The sequence below is a fragment of the Rattus norvegicus genome, chromosome 12, assembly GCF_021556685.1.
Source record: "Rattus norvegicus strain SHRSP/BbbUtx chromosome 12, alternate assembly SHRSP_T2T, whole genome shotgun sequence".
Lineage (NCBI taxonomy): Eukaryota > Metazoa > Chordata > Mammalia > Rodentia > Muridae > Rattus > Rattus norvegicus.
The window spans coordinates 29,168,889-29,191,175 of NC_141545.1; the positions used below are offsets into that span (position 1 = coordinate 29,168,889).

General features: G+C 50.6%; 1 protein-coding gene across 2 annotated transcripts in view; it reads left to right on the forward strand.

Moving 5' to 3' along the window:
• The first annotated feature begins 441 nt into the window (after positions 1-441).
• Clip2 (CAP-GLY domain containing linker protein 2) overlaps positions 442-22,287 on the forward strand; it is a 63,836-nt gene continuing 41,990 nt past the window's right edge. Inside the window, exons 1-2 of one of the 2 annotated variants that reach the window (XM_087578153.1) lie at positions 442-705; positions 18,505-18,695. In XM_087578153.1, the coding sequence (XP_087434279.1) occupies positions 18,572-18,695 (124 nt within the window). In that variant the 5' untranslated portion in view covers positions 442-705; positions 18,505-18,571. 2 annotated transcript variants of the gene reach the window in all.

The window sequence follows — 22,287 nt, forward strand, 5'->3', positions numbered from 1 at the left end:
GTCTGTGTCTCCAAATATGAAACATTTGCCTAAGCGATGCATGGTTGAAACAGAAACTGGAACACACATAAACGCCTAGGGCTGAAGTGCGTGTGAGTGAAATCTATTTCCAAGGTTCCAGTCCGTTGTAGGTGGTCTTGGTGGGGGAAGACGAGGTTCCGAAGACTTCTCCGACCGCCCGCTCCCCAGTTTTTGCGTGTCACTATTGCCTGAGAACCGGGAGACCACGATTACGGGCACCGCCCCCAACCTCCCCCCACCCCCTCCCTTTTCCTCCTCGCTCCGGCCCCTCCTTCCTGCGCCCGCCGCTACGCCGGCCCCTTTTGTTCGCTCTCTGGCCGCTGAGCTCTCCTGGCGCTCGGCATCTCTCGGCTGGGCTCGGCTCACCTTGGCAGGGCTCCACGGGGCTCCGCTCTGCTCGGCTTCTCTCGCCTCCGCCCCGTTGGGCTCGGATCTTCCCGACTCAGCCCCGCTCGGCTCGGCTCCGCCTCGGGGCGCGCAAGCAGCGGCCGAGCTTACAGAATCGGCCCCTCCCTCTATCCCTTCTGGCCGTAGAGCCTGTCCGAGGCCCGGACTCAGAACGCGGAGAACGGGTTAGGGTAGCGGCCGGGCGTGAGGGGACCGGCACAGCATCCTTGTTCCCAGGACGCGCGGACCAAGAGGAAGCGAGGGGTGTCGGGTCCTGTTCGCTGCTGGAGCTCCAAGGTAGGCGCCGCTCTGGGGACGCGCGCGATGGGGGCGCGCGGGCAACAAAGGACGCAGAGTCGCGGGGGGCGGCGGCACCCTATACTGGAAAGAAAAGGGGGTGCTATCACCGAGCCATTGTCGCCGCCTGGGCAAGGACAGCGGGCAGGGTCGCCGCCTCTGGTGGGCGTGGGCGGGGTGAACCCCAACTTCCTTAACCCAGACCGCTGCTGGGGTTGGGGGCGTCCCTGGATTGCACGTCCAGATGGTACCCACATCCATAGACTGGGATTCTGGTGTGTTTGTTGGCGTCCTCTTTCCAAGAGCGGGTCCAGGCAGCTGGACAAGCTGCAGGGCTCTTGAGGAAGGCTCTCACTCAGGCTCTGTGGGGGCACAGCCTGGTGGGCGCGGCCATCAACCCTCATCTCCAGACCTGGCATCTGGGATCAGACACGGAGGCCCCCGCCCTGCCACCTGGGGTCGTCTGGTTGGTACCCTTGGCAAAACTTGGTTGGAGAACCTGGTTTGGGAAAGGATAGGGGGAGGGGGAGGCCCAAGCAGGGTGGCTTTCCGCAGGGGTGCCCCCCCAAGCTGGCGCTGGTGGCTGGTGAGGCAGCAGATTTTTTTTCCCTCCCCCCAGGGAGGGGCAGTGGCGACGCAGGATGCAGGGCTGAGCCTCCAGGGCTAGCCCGCGTGGATTCCTCAGGCGGGGCCTGTGTGTTTGTCGGGGACTCATTGGGCTTTGCCACGAGTGAGCCTGGAAAGGTCGTTGCAGAGGAAGACCTTAGGGGTAGAGGAATCACAACCCAGGAATGCATACACACCCAGCCTCTGAGTTCCTCTCCTGTCTTCTGGACTACCAGTGGGCAGGGGGCTGGAGGGTTGTAGAACTAGACAGAAAATTGGCCTTAATCTTGAAGGGTGACCAGAAGAGGACAGTGGGGGTGGGGCTGGCCAAGGGCTGTGCTCTGAGGAGAAGGTAGAGAGCACCACGTGGGGCCACCTTACCTTTGCGGTGAGCCAGAGGCCTCCTCCCCGCGTCGTTGTAAATGTAAACAATGAGTCCTTCATTCATAAGGTCGCTGTCACCTGAGCCTGGCAGGTACACAGAACGGGAGCTACTCTGCACAGCATAGCACAGCCTAACCTGATGCCTGGCAAGTGGAGAAGCTAGGAGCCCCCAATAGGCACAGGGGCAGGGGAGGGCAGACCCTAAAGGCAGACCCTGAGACCAGTGCCCTTCCTGAGTGTGCTTTTTACCTAGGTGACGGCTCCCACAGGAGCTTCCAGACAAGAGGCATTCTGGTTTAGATGGGCAGAGATTTAGGGTACTGGGGCATGAGGTTCAAGACAGAGCCTGTTTGCCGGTTCCTTCCTGCACACACTAGGTACCCACTTAGCACAGCACCAGCCCTTGGGTTTCAGCAGCACTTAAAAGGGTAGTATGTGGGAGCGAAGGCTCCAGGATGAAAAGGAAGTTAGAAATAGAGGAGCCCCAACGGCAGAACCTTGGAGGAGTACATTCAGATACACACGCACTCTTCTAACCCAGGCACTCAGGTGGGAAGTGCCTACTCAGAGCCCCAAGGAGCAGAAGGAGCAGGAGTTCCGATGTTGGAGTTGGAGATCGTGGGTTCAAGTCCTTGCTCTGCTACTTGAATCGCTGTGTGGCTTTGGGCAAGATCGCATACCTTGCTGTCTCTGTTTCCCCATCAGTAAAATGGGAGTACTTAGGGGACTTGCCTTTTAGGGCTTTTGAGAAAACCATGTGCCCTAGGACAGTTTTTGTGACTTTACTTACTTGTATTTGGTGGCAAGGGGAATTGACCCTAAGACCTCATGGCTTCTCTGGCTGAGCCATGCCCCTATCCTGTTACTGGAGGATTCTAGGCAGGGGCTCTACCACTGAGCCACGCCCCCAGCCCCTCACTGGGGGATTCTATGCAGGGCTCTACCACTGAGCCACAACCCCAGCCCCTCACTGGGGGATTCTAGGCAGGGGCTCTACCACTGAGCCACGCCCCCAGCCCCTCACTGGGGAATTCTAGGCAGGAGCTCTACCACTGAGCCACATCCCCAGCCCCTCCTGGGGATTCTAGGCAGGGGCTCTGCCAATGAACCACGCCCCCAGCCCCTCCCTGGGGATTCTAGGCAGGTGCTCTACCTCTGAGCCACATCCCCAGCCCCTCATTGGGGATTCTAGGCAGGAGCTCTACCACTGAGCCACACCCCCAGCCCCTCATTGGGGATTCTAGGCAGGAGCTCTACCAGTTGATTTTTTTTTTTTTTTTTTTTTTTTTTTTTGGCTACAGGAAGTGACTCTCAGGTGCTCTACCTGCCCCTGCCTTGCCTGCCCTTTACCTTGACACAACCTCTTAACCCCACCCCAGGGCCTGCTCTTTTCTTTCTCCCTTCCTTCTTCCTTCATTGATAATAAAGCCATTGTCCTCTTATCCCTCGTCTTCCCTGTCCCCACCTAGAAGACAGGCACAGTGTGTGGTTTCCAGTTGCTCTCTGGTCAGTAACTGCACAGCAACTGCTACCCTGCCATTTCTGTGTTTGCTGCTTTGCCCAGAGAGACTCTGCACATCTTACCCAGTAGCTCATGGGAGAATTGATGCCATTACACAAGGTTTTACAAAACACATATTAAGTGCTTACTCTGGGCCAGGAATGTTTAGTTCTAACTCCCCCAAACCCCTTTTTGAGACATGGGGGGTCTATGTTCCATGTCTGGCCTTGAACTCACAGATATGTGCTTGCTTAGTGTTGGGACTAACAACATCCACCACTGTGTCCAGTGGTTCTGGCTTTTTGAATAGATGTATTCATTTGCTGGTTCCCTTTGCATTCTTTTTAAGATCTATTTTTATCATTGTATGTATCTGTAGGGCTGCCTGCCATGCGTGTGTGGGTACAGCACGGAGACCAGGAGGGGGTATGAGATCGCCTGGCATTAGAGTTACAGGCTGTTGCGAGCTGCCTGATGTGGGTGCTGCCACTCCCTGCACTCCCTCTCCAGCCCTCATGTTGTTTATTGGAGACAGTCTCGTATATCTTAGCCTTGCCTTAGACTTATACAGCGCTGGCCTTGAACTTCTGCTCGTTGGGCCCACATTTCCCAACAGCTAGGATGACAGGTGTGTCCTGCCCCTCCAGGTCTATGTGGTGTGAGAGATAGACCTGGGGTTCAGACATGTTAGGCAGGCACTGTACCAAATGAACTCTCAGAGTCACTTTGTAGCCCAGGCTGATCTTCCTGCCTCTACCTCTGGAGTTCCGGGGTGACAAGTAGGCACCACTGGGTGCTTTGTCCATGCATTGGTTAAGGCCTAAGGGGCGTACCATCTTCTGCAAAGTCAAGGTCTCATTCTCTACGGCATAATTACAGTCGTACTCCCTGCCGGCACCTCAGTACAGAGTCTAAACACTGTCTGGCTTTTGGAGCCCACACAATTGCCTAGGCCTTGCATTCCATGGAACTGGCTCCTCTCTCTCTCCCTCCCCCTCCTCTTTCTCCCTTCCTCCCTCCCTCCTCTTCTCCCTCTCTCTCATCAGCTGATGAGACTCTGTTTGCCCCCACTAAGGTCGCCTCAGTTCTCTTTATAAGCTGTAGGCAGCCGCATGTTTAGTCGAACCCAGCTGTCGTGGAAGGGACACAGAATTAGAAGACGGCCCCCTCAGTACCCTATTGTTGGGAGTTTCTGTTTTTTCAAGACAGGGATTTCTTGTAGCACAGGCTAGCTTCAAACGTGCTGCATATTGGAAACTAGCCTCAACTTTGAATTACCCTTTCCTAGTCCTGGGACTACAGGCGAGTAAATCCACAGCTAGCATGCCTGCGTGCATGCGAGCCTTTGGGTGGACATGAGCGTGTAGAACCTAAGGGTTAGCTCTGTCTCCTCAGGCACTGTCCCCTCAGCCACTGTCCAGTTTGCTCCGTGTGGGTGTGGATGGTTGTGTGTACACACTGGATGTGTTTGGCAGTCAGAGGACAATGTGTGGGTGTGGATGGGTGTGTATACACTTGGATGAATATCGAAGTCAGAGGTTAACTTGTTGGGATCCATTTTCTGACTCTGTCATATGGATAGCAGGTATTAAAGTCAGATGACCAGACTTGGTGGCAAACCCCTTTACCCACTAAGCCATTTTGCTGGGCCTTTCACCTTATCTTTTGAGATAGGGTAGCTCACTTAACCTAGACCTCACTGACTCAATGAGGCTGGCTAACTGTCAAGCCCCAGGGCTGCTCCTCCGTCTCTCGTGCTGCAGGCACAGGCACACGCTGCTTTTTGACGTGAGTTGCTGGGGATCCTCATGTTTGTACGGCAAGCAACTTACTAAGGGAAACGTCTTTATAGCCCCTGTTTGGTTTCCTTTGTCCTGTGGAATCAGAGCCTCATTCAGTTAAGCAAAGGGAGACTTCAGTTACATTTATTTATTTTCTTAAATGTATTTATGGTGTGTGTGCAACTATGTTGATGTCAGGAATTGACCTGAGTTCATGAGGCTCCATGGCCAGTACTTTCCCCACTGAGCCATCTCACGGTCTTGCTGGCCCCAAAGGACATTTCAGAGTAGGAGAAATAAGACTTAGTCACTGAAGAATTACAGGGAGCCTGGGCCACCTGGATCAGGAAGCTGACTGGCAGCCCACCCTTTCTGTTTCTTTCTGGATTCTGGTTTCATTTTCTCTACCCTAATCTTACTTCTGTCCCATCTCTCCTTGACTCATGAGTGTGGCCTGGCCCAGGGTGACTTCTGTAAATGCTGGTTCCTGTTCATAGACCCTCCCCTGGTGGCATCTTAATCCTGGGTTACCAGAGAGACCAAGTGAGGGGGCTACCCCCATCTGCTTAGTTGGTGGTAGACTGGGGCTGGGAACAGCTGGTGTAATCTGTCAGGCAAGTTTTTGATGCATGAAGTTGTGTGCATGCATGTGTGTATGTGTGTGTGTGCACGTGTGTATAGACAACTGGATTGTGGCTATGTATAGGAGCTGATAGTCCGACGGGGGAGGCAGAGCCATGGATACTTTATCGTCCTCTGGATACTCTATGGTGCTCCAGTCCTCAGCACTGTAACTCACCTTTAGGAACGTAAGGATGTGACCTATGTAAACTCTGTCCTGGCCCAGACAGGGACGACCCTCTTCTCCCACAATCTGGTGACTGGGGGTGAGTGGGTCTAGTTCCATCATCCCTCTGTTTCCCCAGGCCCCAGGGCCTCCCTTTCTTGATCCTTCCTGCCTGGTCTTCACAGTGAAACATGAACTGTAATTGATGCCTTCAGAAGAGCCCAGAAAGGTTAATGAAACTCTGTCTTCTGAGCAGGATGCAGAAAAGGCCGGGAGGAATCATTAACAAGACATAAATACAGGGCTGTGTGCTCTCTCTCCTGCCTTACCCTAGTCTCCTCCCTAGAGTCTCACAGAATTAGGCAGGTGCTCTGCAGCTGACCCACACTTCTTGCACTAGAGGACTCTGGGTAGGCACCTACCACTGTTCTGTGCCCCCAGCCTCTCTCTGGGGATTTGAAGTAGATACTCTACCACTGAAGCCTGGATGAGGATCATTTCATTTTCTTCTTTTCTTTTTTTTTTTTTAATATTTATTTATTATGTATACATCATACAGCTTTCTGTCTGCATGTGTGCCTGCAGGCCAGATGACCCCAGATCTCATTATAAATGGTTGTGAGCCACCATGTGGTTGCTGGGAATTGAACTCAAGACCTTTGGAAGAGCAGTCAGTGCTCTTAACCGCTGAGCCATCTCTCCAGCCCCTTTTCTTTCTTCTTTTGAAAAAAAATTATATATTTTATGTGCATTGGTGTTTTGCCTGCATGTATGTCTGGGTGAGGGTGTCAGATCACTTGCAGCTGGATTGTAGACAGCCGTTAGCTGCCATGTGGTTGCTGGGAATTGAATTCGGATCCTCTGGAAGAACAACTAGTATTCTTAACCTGTGATCCAGGTTAAGATATCCACCCTGTGATTTTTTTTTTTTTTTTTGGTTCTTTTTTTCGGAGCTGGGGACCGAACCCAGGGCCTTGCGCTTCCTAGGTAAGCGCTCTACCACTGAGCTAAATCCCCAGCCCCCACCCTGTGATTTTTTTTTCTCTTACATCTATGGATGTTTTGCCTGTGTGCACTAGACTTAGTACCCATGGAGGCCAGATGAGGGTGTCAGGTTCCCTGAAAGCCAAATTAACATTGTGAGCTGACGTGTCTATGCTGAGAATCCAGCCCAGGTCTTCCGTAAGAGCAGACAGTGCTCTTAACCACTGAGACATCTCTCCAGCCTCCCCCACCCCCTTTTTTAGGTTTTGTTGTTTTTTGGTTTTGTTGTTTTGTTTTGTTTTGAAACAAGGTCTCACCTGGCCCAGGTTGGTCTCAACCTATGTAATGGAGGATGAATTTGAAATCTTGACCCACCTACCAGTTGCAAGCTTTTACCTATGTGTGAGGCCGAGCCTGGATGGTCCTGGGGATGGAAACTAGGACTCTGTGTAGGTTAAGCAAGGACTCTACCAGCCCCCTACCACCCTAATTTCAGGACTCTTTAATGGAGCCATTACATGTGTGGCTTTTGAGCCTGGCGCTGTCCTAGGTCCTGAGATACAGACTGGGAATGTGATTTGCAAAAGCTTGATCCTTCCCCTCTGCTCTCCGTGAGAAGTGGGAGAAGGCATTCAAGGGCACTGGGTGCCTCTTTGCGGAAACCCTGGGCATGAGTTAGAGCACTTGCGTGTGGTAGGTGCCTGGCATGCAGCCTCCAGTGGTAGCCAGGGTGAGGGTGCCTTTTTGGAAGCAACGGTAGATGGTACGATTTAGATGTCTTCCTGGTGATGTCTGAGCCGCTGCGTTTTGTGTCTCTCTTCCATTCTCTTCCCACCCACTTTGGTATCACTAGGTTCTAGTTTCAGATGTGTGGGCGGTACCCTTGACCTGCTTTGCTGGGAAGTCCCTTTTTCTCCTGGCTGCCCCCTCTTAGTTCTCCCTTTGTCTGCCTGGACTCTCTCATGCTGTTCCAGGACCAGACCCCAGCATCCGTGTCTCTTCCTTCCTATCCCTCGCCTGCTCAGGATACTGCCAGAATGGGATAGGGTTCGGGATGTTGACACAGAAGCTTGTTACAGGGAAGTAAAGCACAGTAGAAGGTCCTCATTCTGTGCAGCGCCTCTGTACCACACTGTGACCTCTCCTGCACTCGGGGGAAGTCAGAGCCTTGCGGGAGACACATGGTATACGTCTGCAGGACACAGGTTGCTCATTCACAGCCGGGTGGTCTGATGGTACCAAATCCAGAACTGTGGGATGATGTCATCATACAGGTGAGGCGGGTCCAAGATAGAACGAGGCCTGTCATTGGATGAGAAGGAAGGAATGGGCGGGAGAAAGGTCTGAGGGAAGAGGAAGGGACAGGAATGGAGAGACGGGGAGGAGACTGCAAAGTAGCCACGGAGAGACTATGGAGGCTGACGTTAAGATTCCACTCTGTGGGGGCTGGGGATTTAGCTCAGTGGTAGAGCGCTTACCTAGGAAGCGCAAGGCCCTGGGTTCGGTCCCCAGCTCCGAAAAAAAGAACCCCCCCCAAAAAAAGATTATTAAAAAAAAAAAAAAAAAAAAAAAGATTCCACTCTGTGTATTTACAGGTTGTTATGAATGTTCTTAAGGGTTGGATGTGTGGCAGTTGTATCTTATCGATTGGGTCAGAGGTTATTGGGTCGTGTGTTCTTTCTTGTGGCGATTTGACTTTGGGAGAATGTGTGGCAAAAGAGACACTGGGCCGCACAGAGTTGGGATGTGTGTTTCAGACAAGATATCCAGCAGATATCTTGGGGCACTGCAGTGCCAGACCTAGTGGGGGTAAAAGAACACCATTTTTTTTAAATATAATTTTACAACAACACAGAACCTAAGGAAATTACCTGTGACTTAGTCATCTAGTCTGTCGCTGTGATCCCAGGTAGATATAGACTGATATTTTAGAGAGAATAGTTTTGCCTGTGTGTGCCTGTGCGTGGTTGTTCATGTTTGTGAGGATGTGTGAATGTGTGTGCCTATGGAGGCCAGAAGTAGACCTTTAGGAATCTCTTTTCACCTTTTTATAAAAACAAACAAACAAACAAACACACAAACAGCCCATTATTACATTTGTTGTGCCTAAAGAGTTAGAGAATTTTTCTTTTTCTTTTTTTTTTTTTTTTTTTTTCGGAGCTGGGGACCGAACCCAGGGCCTTGCGCTTGCTAGGCAAGTGCTCTACCACTGAGCTAAATCCCCAACCCCCCAATGCCATCTTCTGACCTCTATGGGTACTAGACGCACACACGATGCACATACATACATATATACATACATATGTACATACATACATATATACATGTAAAACTCTTACATGAAATAAATCTAAGTTTAAAAAGTTATTTGATGAAAAAAAAGCAAAAAATAAAAAATAAAAAGTTATTTGATATTATTTTGGTCTTTTGAGAACAGTCCATACTCTTTTTTTTAGATGTATTTTTATTTTATGTATATTGGTGTTTTGCCTGTACATATGTCTGTGTGAGGATATCAGAAGCTGTGGAATTGCAGTTATAGACAGGTGTGAGCTGCCTGTCATGTGGGTGCTGGGATTTGAACTTGAGTTCTCTGGAACAGCAGCCAGTGCCCTTAACTGCTGAAACCACCTCTCCAGCTTAGTTTTTAATTAAAATAACCCAAATTATTTTTTTAAAGATTTATTCATTTATTTTAAATTTATTTTTTTAAGGTTTATTTATTTATTATATACATTGTAGCTGTCTTCAGACACACCAGAAGAGGGCATCAGATCCCATCACAGATGGTTGTGAGCCATCATGTGGTGGCTGGGAATTGAACTCAGGACCTCTGGAAGAGCAGTCAGTGCTCTTAACCTCTGAGACATCTCTCCAGCCCCCAAATTATTGTTATCACGTGTGTGTGATCATGCACGATGTGTGTGTGCGTGTGTGTAATCCCTTGTGTCAGTGTGTATACATACTATAATGCACCTTTGGAGGTCAGAGAGTAGCTCAGTGGAATTGGTTCTCTCTGTCCACCTTTGCACGGGTTCTGGGAATTGGACTCAGGTTGCCAGGTTTGCACAACAAATGCATCTACTCTCTGAACCATCTCACCGGCCTGCCAGGTAGTTAAAAAACAAAACAAAACAAACCAAGCCAGGCCAGGCATGGTGGCGCACACCTTTAGTTCCAGTGCTCCAGAGGCAGAGGCAGGCAGATCTGAGTTCGAGGCCAGCCTTTTCTGCAGAGTGAGTTCCAGGACAGCCAGGGCTGCACAGAGAAACCCTCTCTTTGAAAACAAAACAAAATATCCCCAAACCAAAACGTTTAGTATATTCTTTTCTTTTTTTCTTTTTTCTTTTTTTTGGAGCTGAGGACTGAACCCAGGGCCTTGCGCTTGCTAGGCAAGTGCTCTACCACTGAGCTAAGTCCCCAACCCCATATTCTTTTTTTTTTTTTTTTAATTTATTTTATTCTATGTATATGAGTTACACTGCCACTGTCTTCAGACACACCAGAAGAGGGCATTGGATTCCATTACAGATGGTCGTGAGCCACCATGTGGTTGCTGGGATTTGAACTCAGGACCTCTGGAAGAGCAATCAGTGCTCTTAACTGCTGAGCCATCTCTCTAGCCCTAGTATATTCTTGCCATTGCAGCACTGGAGAGTCTGAGGCAGAATATCTAGTTCAAAGCCAAGCTGGGCTACATAGCAGAGCCCTGTTTCCAGATAAAGAAAAGGAAAGTCAGTGGTGTGCTGACCTATAACCTTACATACAAAAGCCCACAGGGAACCCCCTGCCTGTGATCCCAGCACTCGGGGCTGGGGGGTGAGGTGGGGGTGGAGCCAGGAAGTAGCAGAATTTCAGGCACATCAAACAGGTTTGTTTTGTTTTAACTTACTCTAGACTACACAATATAGTGTCTTTCTTTTTTTTTTTTTTTTTTTAAAAGGTGGGTGGACTGGAGAGATGGCTCAGGGGTTTAGAGCACTGGTTGCTCTTTCAGCGGACCTGGGTTCAATTCCCAGCACCCACATGGTGGCTCACAGCCGTCGGGAACTCTACTTCCAGGGGATCTGACCCCCTCACACAGACATACATGCAGGCAAAACACCAACACACATAAAATAAAAATACAAAACCAAAATCCCCCAGAAGAGTGGTGGTGCACGCCTTTTATCCAAGCACTGGGGAGGCAGCTATCTGGTCAGTTGGAGGTTAGCCTGATCTACATGAGTTTCAGGAGAGCCCAGGCTACCTAAAGAGTCCCTGTCTTACAAAACAAAAAAAGCCAGCAACCAACCAAAATGAATACCCAGCAAAGCTGGCAGTTGACTGAGGGGCCATTTGCTGTTGGTCTGCTTTTCCGGCTCAGGTTGCTTAAGCAGTTTGGTCTTCCCAGCTTCATCCACTCCCCACCCTGAAGTCATATCTCCAGTAGTGTCTAGCTGCTACCCCACGTCTGCTTGGAGTCTCTCCCAGAGCCTCATGCTGGTCTCTGCCGCTGTCCCTCTCCACACAGTGGTCAGGCTTCTTACACTGTAGCTGTCTTCAGACACACCAAGTGGTCAGGCTTCTTGGCACTATCAAGGGGTCCAAAGACCCCAACCAGGTTCCTTGTCTCTGTTCTTTGCACACTGTGCCATGGGCTTGACTGTAGTCACACAGCCACAAAAGGCTTGGGCCTGGCTGTTCCCAACATCCTGCTGACCCTGGTGACCAGGAAAGAGAGAGGGGAGGAGGGTAGGGACAGGGACCCAGGCAGATGGACTCCATCTCTCTGGTGCTCCCAGGCCTGAGGCACAGCTGGTTTAAAGCTTAGACTTTGGTTTTTGTTTGCATGGAAGTTGGCAAGACTCACAGGGAGGGACTGTCCCAGCCTCAGCCTTTCGTTGGGAGGTCATGGACTCTGCTGACCTCTCGGTGACCCACTGCAGGCTGCCGGTGTTCCCTGACCCAAATACAGTGAGAATGGTGTCCTGGGCCCTTAATCTCAGCGCTAGGCAGAAAGAGGCAGGGGGTGGAAAGCCTGAGACCAACTTGAGCTGTAGATCAAATATGGAAAGGAAAGGGTTCGAGCTGGCTCAGCAGGTAAGGGGCTTGCTGCCAAGCCTGATGACCTGAGTTCGAGACCCCTGGAGACTTCTTGTTAAAGGAGAGAAACCCCCAGCCCCAAGTGGGTATCCTTTATGCATGGGGCATGCATGTACCCCTCCCGCCATAAATATTTTTTGAAAAGGAGAGGAAACTGAACATGTCTAGTGTCAGGAGTAGTTAGCACCCTATCAAAGGACTGTCTCCTGGCAGAGGTGCCTGGTTGAATGAGCCAGAGCCAGTGGCTGGCCAGAATTCTGGGCCAGGGTGCTCACATCCTGATGCCCTCTTCCCTGCCCTGGGGCCATATTACCTCATAGGAGTTGGGCTTTCTCTTGCTCCACTTGGCGCTGTTCCCCTCTCTAGGCCACTACCAATTCACTGGGTCAGAATCCTGAACCCTGTCCCCTGCTGATGTCTGTGGCTGGTCACCCCCAGGCAGCTGAAATGGAAACCGTGCAACAGAGCTCGGGTTTCTTTCCAGTAAGTGGCAGTTAAGGACAGCACAAAGGGGCCTGTTGCTTCTCTTAGACCCGAGTTCCCAGAAAATGCTTGTGTGACCAGTGTCACCAGAGAGCTGTGACATGGGCCTCTTGAACTCTTGTCAAGTATCTGGGATATCCTGGGGTTACAAGTTTCCCAACTCAGGCACCTGTACCCCTCAAGGCAGCCATGCTTAAACCCCAGTTTTCCTTCCTTCCTTCCTTCCTTCCTTTTTTTTTTTTTTTTTTTTTTTATTGAGACAGAATTTTATGTAGCCCTGGCTGTCCCCAACTAATTCAGGCTGGCCTCAAACTCAGAGATCCACCTGCCGCTGCCTTCTGGGTGCTGGGATTAAAATTGTTTTTATAGCCCAGGCTGACCTCAGACTTGCTATGTAGCTGAGGATAACCCTGAACTTCTGATCCTCCTACTCCACCTCCCTACTTTTGGGATCACAGGTGTGCACAACCTGGTTTATAAGTGCAGGGGCTTGAACCCAGGGCTTCATGCATACTAGGCAAGCCCTCTCCCAGTCCAGCTATAACCAAGCTTGGTTTGTTATTTTACTTCCATTTTTATTACATTTTAGCGTGTGTCTGCGTCATTTCTACCCCTCTACCATGTGAGCCCTGGGGATCCAACTCAGGCCACCAGGCTTGGTGGCAATCGTCTGTAGCTGCTAGGCCGTTTCGTCAGCCTGGAACTTGAAATCTTTCTTCCTCTGCCTCTTTTGTGCTGGGATCCCTGTGTGCTGTCCGGTGGCTGCTACCTGTATCCCATACAGGTAGGAACCCCTGGGACTGTCATCTGGCTTCATGGCTCACTCCAAGAGACTCTCACTTGATGGCCTGGGACATCAGCTGCACCGTGGCCAGAGGCCAGTTATCGCCATCTCACAGCTTTCCCAAGTCCTCCCCCACCCCCTACCAGTTCTCTGTCCCAGAGCCTGGCTGAGTCACAGAGGGCCAGCTCAGCCCTTTGCCTCCTCCCCTCTTCCTGCTACCGTTCTCCCTTCCCCCTCCCCTTTCCGGTCCCCTCCAGTCCCCTGGCTGGGGCGGCTGGGACTGGCTGAATGCTGGCTTGGCTCCTCTCTGCCTGGTCCATGCTTCCCTTTGTTAGTTGAAGCAAGCAGGCGCTGTCCCCAGAGGTCAGGGTCTTGGAAATGTTGTTTTAGGGCAGGGCCACCAGGCTAGGAGGTAGGGAAGAGGCAGCCCTGGGGCCAGTTCAGTCATGGCTGCAACACCATGACTGGGATGGAATCTGTGAAATTAATTTTGTCTTTATGGATCCTGGTCCTATAAGTATGTGTTCTTTTTAAAAACTGTGTTACTCGTTGTCTTTGTATAGGGGCCTCGTGTGTCCTGAATGCACGCGTGGAGGACTGTTTGCTGGGGTTGGTCTCTCCCACGGTGTGGGGCCTGGGAATTGAACTCAGGTCCTCAGGCTTAGCAACAAGCTCCTTTACCTTCTGAACCATCTCACCAGCCCCCTGTTTCTTCCTTTTCTCTCTCTTCCCTCCCTCTTTCTTCCCTTCTTCCTTCCCTTTTCTTTTTTACTAATCCCCTCTATCCATCCTTTATTTCCTCCTTTCTTTCGTTCACATTAAGTGTGTGTGTGTGTGTGTGTGTGTGTGTGTGTGTGTGGTGTGTGTAGTCCCAATGCACATGTATGCACCCACGTGTGGGTGGTTTTTCACTGCTCTGAGGATCACCAAGTAGGCCAAGTTAGCTGGCCAGGGAACTCCAGGGAATCCACCTGTCTCTGCATTCCCAGCACTGGGCTTAAATGCATGTATGACTTGGTCACTGTTGTACTGCTGTGAAGAGACACCCTGACTCCAATAACAGGAAACATTTTATTGCAGTTGGCTCACTGTTTCAGAGGTTTAGTCCATTACCATGGTGGGAGGCATAGCGGCAGGCAAGCAGGCATGGGGCTGGAGAAGTATCGAGAACTACATTCAGGTCCACAGAGGGGAAGGGGGAGGGGGAGTGTCAGTCTGGTATAGGCTTTTGAAACCTCAAAAGCCCACCCTCCAGTATAACTTTAAACTTTTTTTTTTTTTTTTTTTTTTTTTTTTTTTTTTGGAGCTGAGGACCAAACCCAGGGCCTTGTGCTTGCTAGATAAGCGCTCTACCACTGAGCTAAATCCCCAACCCCAACTTTAAACTTTTAAACTTCATTTCTTTCTTTTTTTTTTTTTTTCGGAGCTGGGGACTGAACCCAGGGCCTTGTACTTGCTAGATAAGCGCTCTACCACTGAGCTAAATCCCCAACCCTTCTTTCTTTTTTTAAAAAAAAGATTTATTTATTTATTTTATGCATATGAGTACACTGTCGCTGTCCTCAGACACACCAGAAGAGGGCATCAGATCCCATTACAGATGGTTGTGAGCCACCATGTGGTTGCTGTGGATTTGAACTCAGGACCTCTGGAAGAGCAGTCAGTGCTCTTAACCGCTGAGCCATCTCTCTGGCCTGTCCTAAACCTCATTTCTAATGATGGTTCTTAAACATTTTAGCCTCTCTTTTAGCCTGTCACCCCACCACCAGAAATAGTGGAAAAGAAAGGATACGGGGAACGGGGGACGGAGGGGTGAGTGGACCTGTTTAGAAAGGTTCTTTGGAGCAACTCCCGTCTGTGTTGTTTGGAAATCGCCCGTTCAGTTCACAAGTCAGCAGTGGCAGCTTGATCCGTTTGCAAACACTTTACAGATATATCAGCAGTCCAGTTTGGTAGAGTCGGGTTAGCAAATGTGGATCAGCAGCAGTGGCAGGGACAGCCAGGCCTCAGCCTCAGCTCCAGTCAGCAGGAGGGGCCAGGGAGGAACACCAGGGAAAGTTCTCTGCTGTGCCTCTCCCTACATAGCAAAGAAAGATCAGGGAAGGTATGAGACCCACAAGGTCGTGCAGTGAGCTCAATAAAGCAAGCGTAGCTCGATCCCCTTTACCGTCTATTGAGTGCGCCCTCTAATCATCACGTGTCCTCCACGTGTCCTCCAAGAGTCTCACCTGAGCCCTTGTGTCTGTCTCAGCTGATATCACTCTGTCAATCAGCCCGAGTCTGCAGAGGCAGCAAGAAACTGCAGCACACCACCAGAAGTTTTATGGTGCGTTTCTCTCTATGGAGTCCCAACAAATGTGGCTCAACTATGCAATGTAAGGCAGACCAACATATGTGTGTCTTTAGCAAAGAATCCTTCATCACGTGTCCTATCACGTGCTTGCTTTAGCAGAACATCTATACTCCCGTGTCTGCTTCAGCCAAACGTTCCTTCACGAGTCTGCCTTAGCCTTTCACCTGTGTCCACTTCACTGTTTCACCCAGTGACCCACTTCCTCTAAGGAGGCCACACCTCCTAATCCTTCTAATCCTTCTCAAATAGGGCCACTCCCTGGTGACTTAGCATTCAAATATTCAAGTGATGGGGGCCGTTCATATTTCCATTCATATTTAAATCGCCACAGTCCTTGTGCCTGACTTTTTTTTTTTTTCCGGAGCTGGGGACCGAACCCAGGGCCTTGCGCTTCCTAGGCAAGCGCTCTACCACTGAGCTAAATCCCCAGCCCCCGCGTGCCTGACTTTTAACCATGAGCTTTGGGGATTGACTTTAGCTCCTCCTGCTTCTGTGGCAGGTACTGTACAGACTGAGCCATTACTCCAGCCTTCTTTCCTTTTGCTAATTCAGGCCCTCCCTATGGAACGCAGGGTAGCCTAAAGCTTCCATCCTCCTGCCTCAGCCTCCTACGTGCTGTGATGACAGGTGTCCCCCTAACACTCGGCTGTTTCTGAACTTTTCTGATCTGTGGCTGTTCTCCTTGTAAGATGCCTGCTACCTCTGCAGCGGACTTGGGCATAGCCAGGTCACATCTGTGCAAGGTGTGTGGTACACAGTTGTCTCAGTACTGTGCGTAGAGGGTGCGGCATGGTAGAAAGGCAGGTTCCTTGCACAGTAGGTTTCCTGGGGTTATCAAGAATGGCAGGTGTTAGAGTTTGTGCAGCGATCGGAGGGCCAATGGATGCCACAGAGTCACACCATGCAGTGACCTCACCTGAGAGATTTATTCAGTGAGGATAGACAAAGGTTGCCCCGGACAAGGGTGGAGGAGAAAAGAGCAGAGAGGGAAGGCATTGGCTTTATATGAGGGTATAGGACCCTTACATAGGGAGAATATGTGACTTGTGGCCCCTGGTGATGACGTGACTTTGACTCTTAGCACCAAGTTGCTGAAGGCAGGCTGGGGCGCACCTGGTTCTAGAATGTGTGTGGTCCTTGGTTTACTAACAGTAGGGAGACTGAGGGACCTGTGGCCTAGAAGGCTGGCGTCCTCTCTTCATGGATTCAGGCATGCCCTCACACAGGGTCTCTAGTCATGGGGTCAGTCAGGGTCAAACACTGGCGAATGGGTTCTCAGAGAGGAGACAGGAAGGTATAAATTAAGGTTGCCCGAGGCTCTGGGGAGACAGAATATAGACAGAAGGGCAGCAGACTCTCCTAGGCTCACTGTGGATTTCCAGGACCATTGGTCCCAAGAGGCTACCTGGAACAATATTTGTTGGGCCAAGTGTCCTCTGGGTGAGGTGCAGTCGGTGGAGAAAAACTTCAAGTAGCCCATTCTGACGATGTAGGCATGTGATCTAGTTACTCAGAGGTTGAGGCAGGAGGATGATAAGCTCAAGGCCAGACTGAGAAACTTAGATTCTATCTCAGAATTAAAAATGAAAAGAGGATGGGGGACTTGTGGCTCAGCAGTGAAACATTTCCTTAGAATCCCCCAGTGAGGGGCTGGGGGTGTGGCTCAGTGGTAGAGCCCCTGCCTAGAATCCCCCAGTGAGGGGCTGGGGTGTGGCTCAGTGGTAGAGCCTCTGCCTAGAATCCCCCAGTGAGGGTCTGGGGTGTGGCTCAGTGGTAGAGCCTCTGCCTAGAATCCCCCAGTGAGGGGCTGGGGTGTGGCTCAGTGGCAGAGCACTTGAGCAACATGCAAAAGACCCTAGGTTAAACCCTACTTTACAAAAACAAGCAACTAACTAAAACATCCACTGACTGATGAACATATGACTGAGAGACATTCTGAGGTACCCAAGAGTTTCTGCTAAGAGAATTTTATATGGATTTCTAGATTAGATCCCCTACCCCCACCCCGTGTGTGTGTGTGTGTGTGTGTGTGTGTGTGTGTGTGTGTGTGTTTCTCTCTTATCTCCCTTTCTCTTTCCATCCTCCTCTCTTTCTTGGCTTTTTGAGACAGGGTTTTTCTGTGTATCCCAGATGACTCCAATCTTGCAACAATCCCCCTGCCTCGGGCTCCTGAGTGTTCAGATTACGAGAGTGAAGTGCCAGCTTTTTTCTTTTCTTTTAGATTCTTTCTTGTGAATGGCGCGTCCCTTCCGGTAGGTGTGGGCCAAACAAGCGAGTCGGTTAACGGAGGCCAGCCTGAACTCTGCCTGTCTTCTGTGGTGGCCTGGCTCACCAGCTGGCTGTCTTCGGTGGTTGTAAGATGGTTCTTGAAGCATCTTGCAGCCACTCCCAAGCAGCCCCAAAGTGGAGATCACAGCTCTGTCCGTAAATGGCGCAGCAAAGTGGAGCTTGGTGAAGCACACTTGTAACTGCCACACTCAGGAGGCTGGGATAAGATCAGGAGAACCAGCCTAGGACATAGAGTGAGACCTTGTGTCATAAAAACCAAATAGAGGGGCTGGAGAGATGGCTCAGTGGTTAAGAGCACCGACTGCTCTTCCAGAGGTCCTGAGTTCAAATCCCAGCAACCACATGGTGGCTCACAACCATCTGTAATGAGATCTGATGCCCTCTTCTGGTGTGTCTGAAGACAGCTACAGTGTACTTATATATATATAAAATAAATCTTTAAAAAAAAAAAAAAAAACAAGTAGAGGAGTAGAGTGTCTGTGCAGCACAGGGAGCCCTGAGTTCCATCCCTAGTCCAGAGTAGATCAGGTGTGCTGGCTTCCCACCCTCAGGAGACAGAGGCAGGATTTTAATATCTTTTTCTATTGTCTAATGACTTTGAGGCCAGTCTGGGCTATATGGTACCCCATCTCGAACAGAACAGAAAGGAAATAGCGTCATCCTCCGATGGGACTCTATCAGTTTCTGGACCACTGCGACCGGCCAAGTTCCCGGGTCCTAAAGAGAACATTAGACTCCATCCCTCTTGTGTTCTGCCTGCAGGTGACCAAGGATGGCAGAGAGGATATGACCGGCGGCTGCCGTCGTCTGCCCTCCTAGTGGCATCACCATGCAGAAGCCCAGTGGCCTGAAGCCCCCTGGCCGAGGGGGGAAGCACTCCAGTCCCGTGGGTAGGCCCTCCATCGGGTCTGCCTCATCTTCTGTGGTGGCATCGGCGAGCGGCTCCAAAGAAGGTACGTGAGGTTGAGGGAGAGAGGCAAGGGGGCCTCAGCATGGAGACTTTTCCTGGGGAGACAAGGACAGACATGTGTCCCACTCAGATAGGATACCAACCACAGAGCAAAGAGTCCACCATGATGAACCAATGAATGTATTGGGGCCATTGGGGCCACTTACAGAGGAGTTTGGGTAACTCAGAGGTAGCCGTGTCTCAGTGCTGAGAAACTTATTACGTAGCCCAGGCTACGCTCAGTGATTCTCTTGCCTCTGCCTCTAAGGTGCTAAGGGTTCCGATGTGCACCACCACGCCCAGTTTATGCGGTGCTGGGAAGGGGACCCAGGGTTTTGTGCATGACAGGCAAGTGCTCTACATCTGAGCCAAATCCCCGATGCCAACAGAGCAACTTTGAACCACAAGGGTTATCTCAGTTTCTTTTGCTGTCACTGTGATAAAGTACCCTGACAGAGGCAACTTGAGGGAGAAGGGTCGGGCTTTGGTTCACAGTTCAAGAACTCCCTCCTGGTGGGGAAAGTCTAGGTAACAGGAATCTGAAACCGTTAGTCACACCAAGAAACAGAGAGGGGCATGCACGCTCCTTCCTGCCTCTCAGCTGTCTCTACTTCATACCGTCCAGGTTTTCCTCCTCAGGGAATGTCCTACCCGCCACTAAAATGAGTCTTTCAATATCCAATAAACAAATCGTGATAATTCCACAGGCATGCCCAGAGGCCCGTCTCCCGGGAGATTCCAGGTTCTGTCAAATTGACGGTGAACAACTGAGTATCATAGAGAGCATGCTAGAATTAGAAATAGTTTGGCTAGTTTTTGAGACAGGTTTTCAGTCTTATAGCTCAGGCTGGCCTCGAACGCATGCCTCATCCTACAGGGTGAGAGCCACCACGCCCAGGTGGAGATTCGCCTTTCTGTAGTGTTTGCTGTGGGAATCTTGATTGCTCCTTCCTTTTCTCTTTGATGAGTAACTCACAGGGACAGCTCCACTCGGCCCCTGCTTAGGCTACCCTCCACCAAGAAGTGTAGGACTCCATTCACCTCATTCGGTTGTCTCAGAGTTTTGGAGACACCTGGTAGAGATTAGACTTCACAAGCTGTGTTTGAGGCGTGGGGGTAGGTGGGTGAGGGGGGTGAGGGTGGAGGTGGGGTTGGGGAGGGGTAGGTGTTGCAGAAAATACGAGCCAAAGAAGATATAACGACCAAGGAAGTTGCAACGTGAGGTGAGCCAGCAGCAGATTCCTGACAGGCTTGCTGGTCCAGTACAGCCCAGTTTCCTCTGTAAGGTGCCAGATCCCTTCATATTCATGGGAGGCATTCCAGAAGAAGCCAGCTGGGAGAGAGGGAGGGAGGGAAGGACAGAAACAAACAAACTGACTGACTGACTGACCGACTGACTGACTGACCTTGTAGAGGAAGTGATCTTGCAGGGGGTAGGAAAAGTGATATAAAAGCCCTAGTCCAGGAACAGAAAAAGATCAGTCTCTGGGCTGGGAAGATTTTGTGGTTGGTAAAGCACTTACCATGCAAGTGTGAGGGCCTGAGTTTGCAGTGCAACAGGAGGAACCCCACGCTTGCTGGTCAGCCAGCCTTGCTGAATTGGTCAGTTCTAGATTCAGACAGACAGACAAACAGAGAGACCCTGTCCTGAAGAATGCAGTGGAGAGTAATAAAGCAAGACACCCAATGTGGTGGTTAGTTTCAGCTGTCAACTTGATACAGTCCAGGACGACAGGGGAGGAGAGCCTCAGGAGGAATTGTCCACGTTGGGTTGGCCTGCGAGCTTGTCTATTTGGCTTGATTGTTAATTGACCTGGGAAGACCCAGCCTGAAAGTGGACAGTACTGTTCTCTGGCTTGCAGCCGGGAATATATGAAAGTAGACCAAACCAGCTGGTCACTGAGCACACAGGCATTCTTTCTCTCTGCTCTTGCCTGTGCGTGTATGTGATGTGAGCAGCTGTTTAAGTGTTTGCCTTGACTTCTCCGCCATGACGGACTGTGACCCGGAAGGGTGAGCTAAAAATAAACCCTTTCTCCCTTAAGTTGAGTTCATCAGGATGTCATCACAGAAATAGATGGGAAACTATGACACTCGGCACTGACCTCTGGCCTCTTCTGCATGCGTGCATGCATGCACACATGTCTGTGCATATACATGAATATGTTCATGTACAAAGTCACATCTTTGTGGGATGGAGTGGGAGCTCATGTCCGGGGGGATCAGAAGTAGGGGGTGAAGGGCAGGGATTCTGGTGTCTTCCCAACACCGGAAGAACTGTATAGGGTGTGGCCTAAGGGACCCCAAGATATATTATCTCCACCGTGAGCATGGACCGTGTGGCTGAGGGGAGGACTAGGCCAGAGAGGAAATGTATAGTCATCCAGGCGAAGGGTGCATGCTCACTGCCTGTCACAGGGCGACCACAGGGCCACTGTCCTGAGTCGGGTCACTTCCTGGGAGGAGCTCGAGGGTGCTGACTAATAGGAGGGTTGGGAAAACCGCATTGCTGGACTGGTGACCTCAGTCTCTGGACCCACGTGGCACAGAGAGAGAAATGACTCCAGTAAGTTGTCTTCCAAGAACTATGACACACTCCCCGACATATGCCCCACCCCTGTCCCCCAGGCATGCACATAACCAACATTATACGTACTACATACAGACACATAGCAACAAAGACAGAATTCCAGGTTAAGAACACATATTCTTGCTGCTCTTGCAGAGGACACAAGTGTGGCACCCAGCACTTACATGGTGGCTCACAACCATCTCTAACTCCAGTTCCAGAGACTCCAAGGCCCTCTTCTGGTCAGGCACTGCACGTATGCAGTGTGCACACTTATATGCAATAAAGCACCCATACACATTAAGTAAATAATTTTCTGGGGTTGGGGATTTAGCTCAGTGGTAGAGCGCTTGGGCCCTGGGTTCGGTCCCCAGCTCCAAAAAAAAAAAAGTAAATATTTTTCTAAGAAAAGAAATTTTAAGTACAAAGAGACCAGATTAGCTACAGGCTCCAGGAGGCTGTGCTCATTCCAGCAGGGGTGGCTCCATGGATCTGAGTGGCTGGGGAAGTATACCCGACAGCCTGGCCCCAAGCCAGGACATGACCTTCAGAGAAAAAGGCCTATTGTCTCCTCTGGAGTCTTTCTTCGTTGGCCCTCATCAAGTGAGGACCCAATTCCTTTTATTCCAAGTGTCTGGGATTTAATCCAGAGCTTTCACACATGCCAGACCAGTGTTCCGCCACTGAGCCACAACTCTAGCCCCTGAGGGGGATGTGCATGTGCGTGTGCATGTGTGTGTGCATATGTGCATGCATGTGCATATGTGTGTGTATGTGCATGCATGTGTGTGTATGTGTATGTGTGTGTGTATGTGCATGTGTGTGTGTATGTGCATGCATGTGTGTGTGTATGTGCATGCATGTGTGTGTGTATGTGCATGCATGTGCGAGTGCGTGTGCGTGCGTGTGTGTGTGTGTGTGTGTGTGTGTGTGTGTGTGTGTGTGTATCTAGGCAGGTGCTCTACTACTGAGCTACACCCAAATCTCTCACTGGGAGATTTTAGGCAAAGGCTCTACCAGGCTTTGG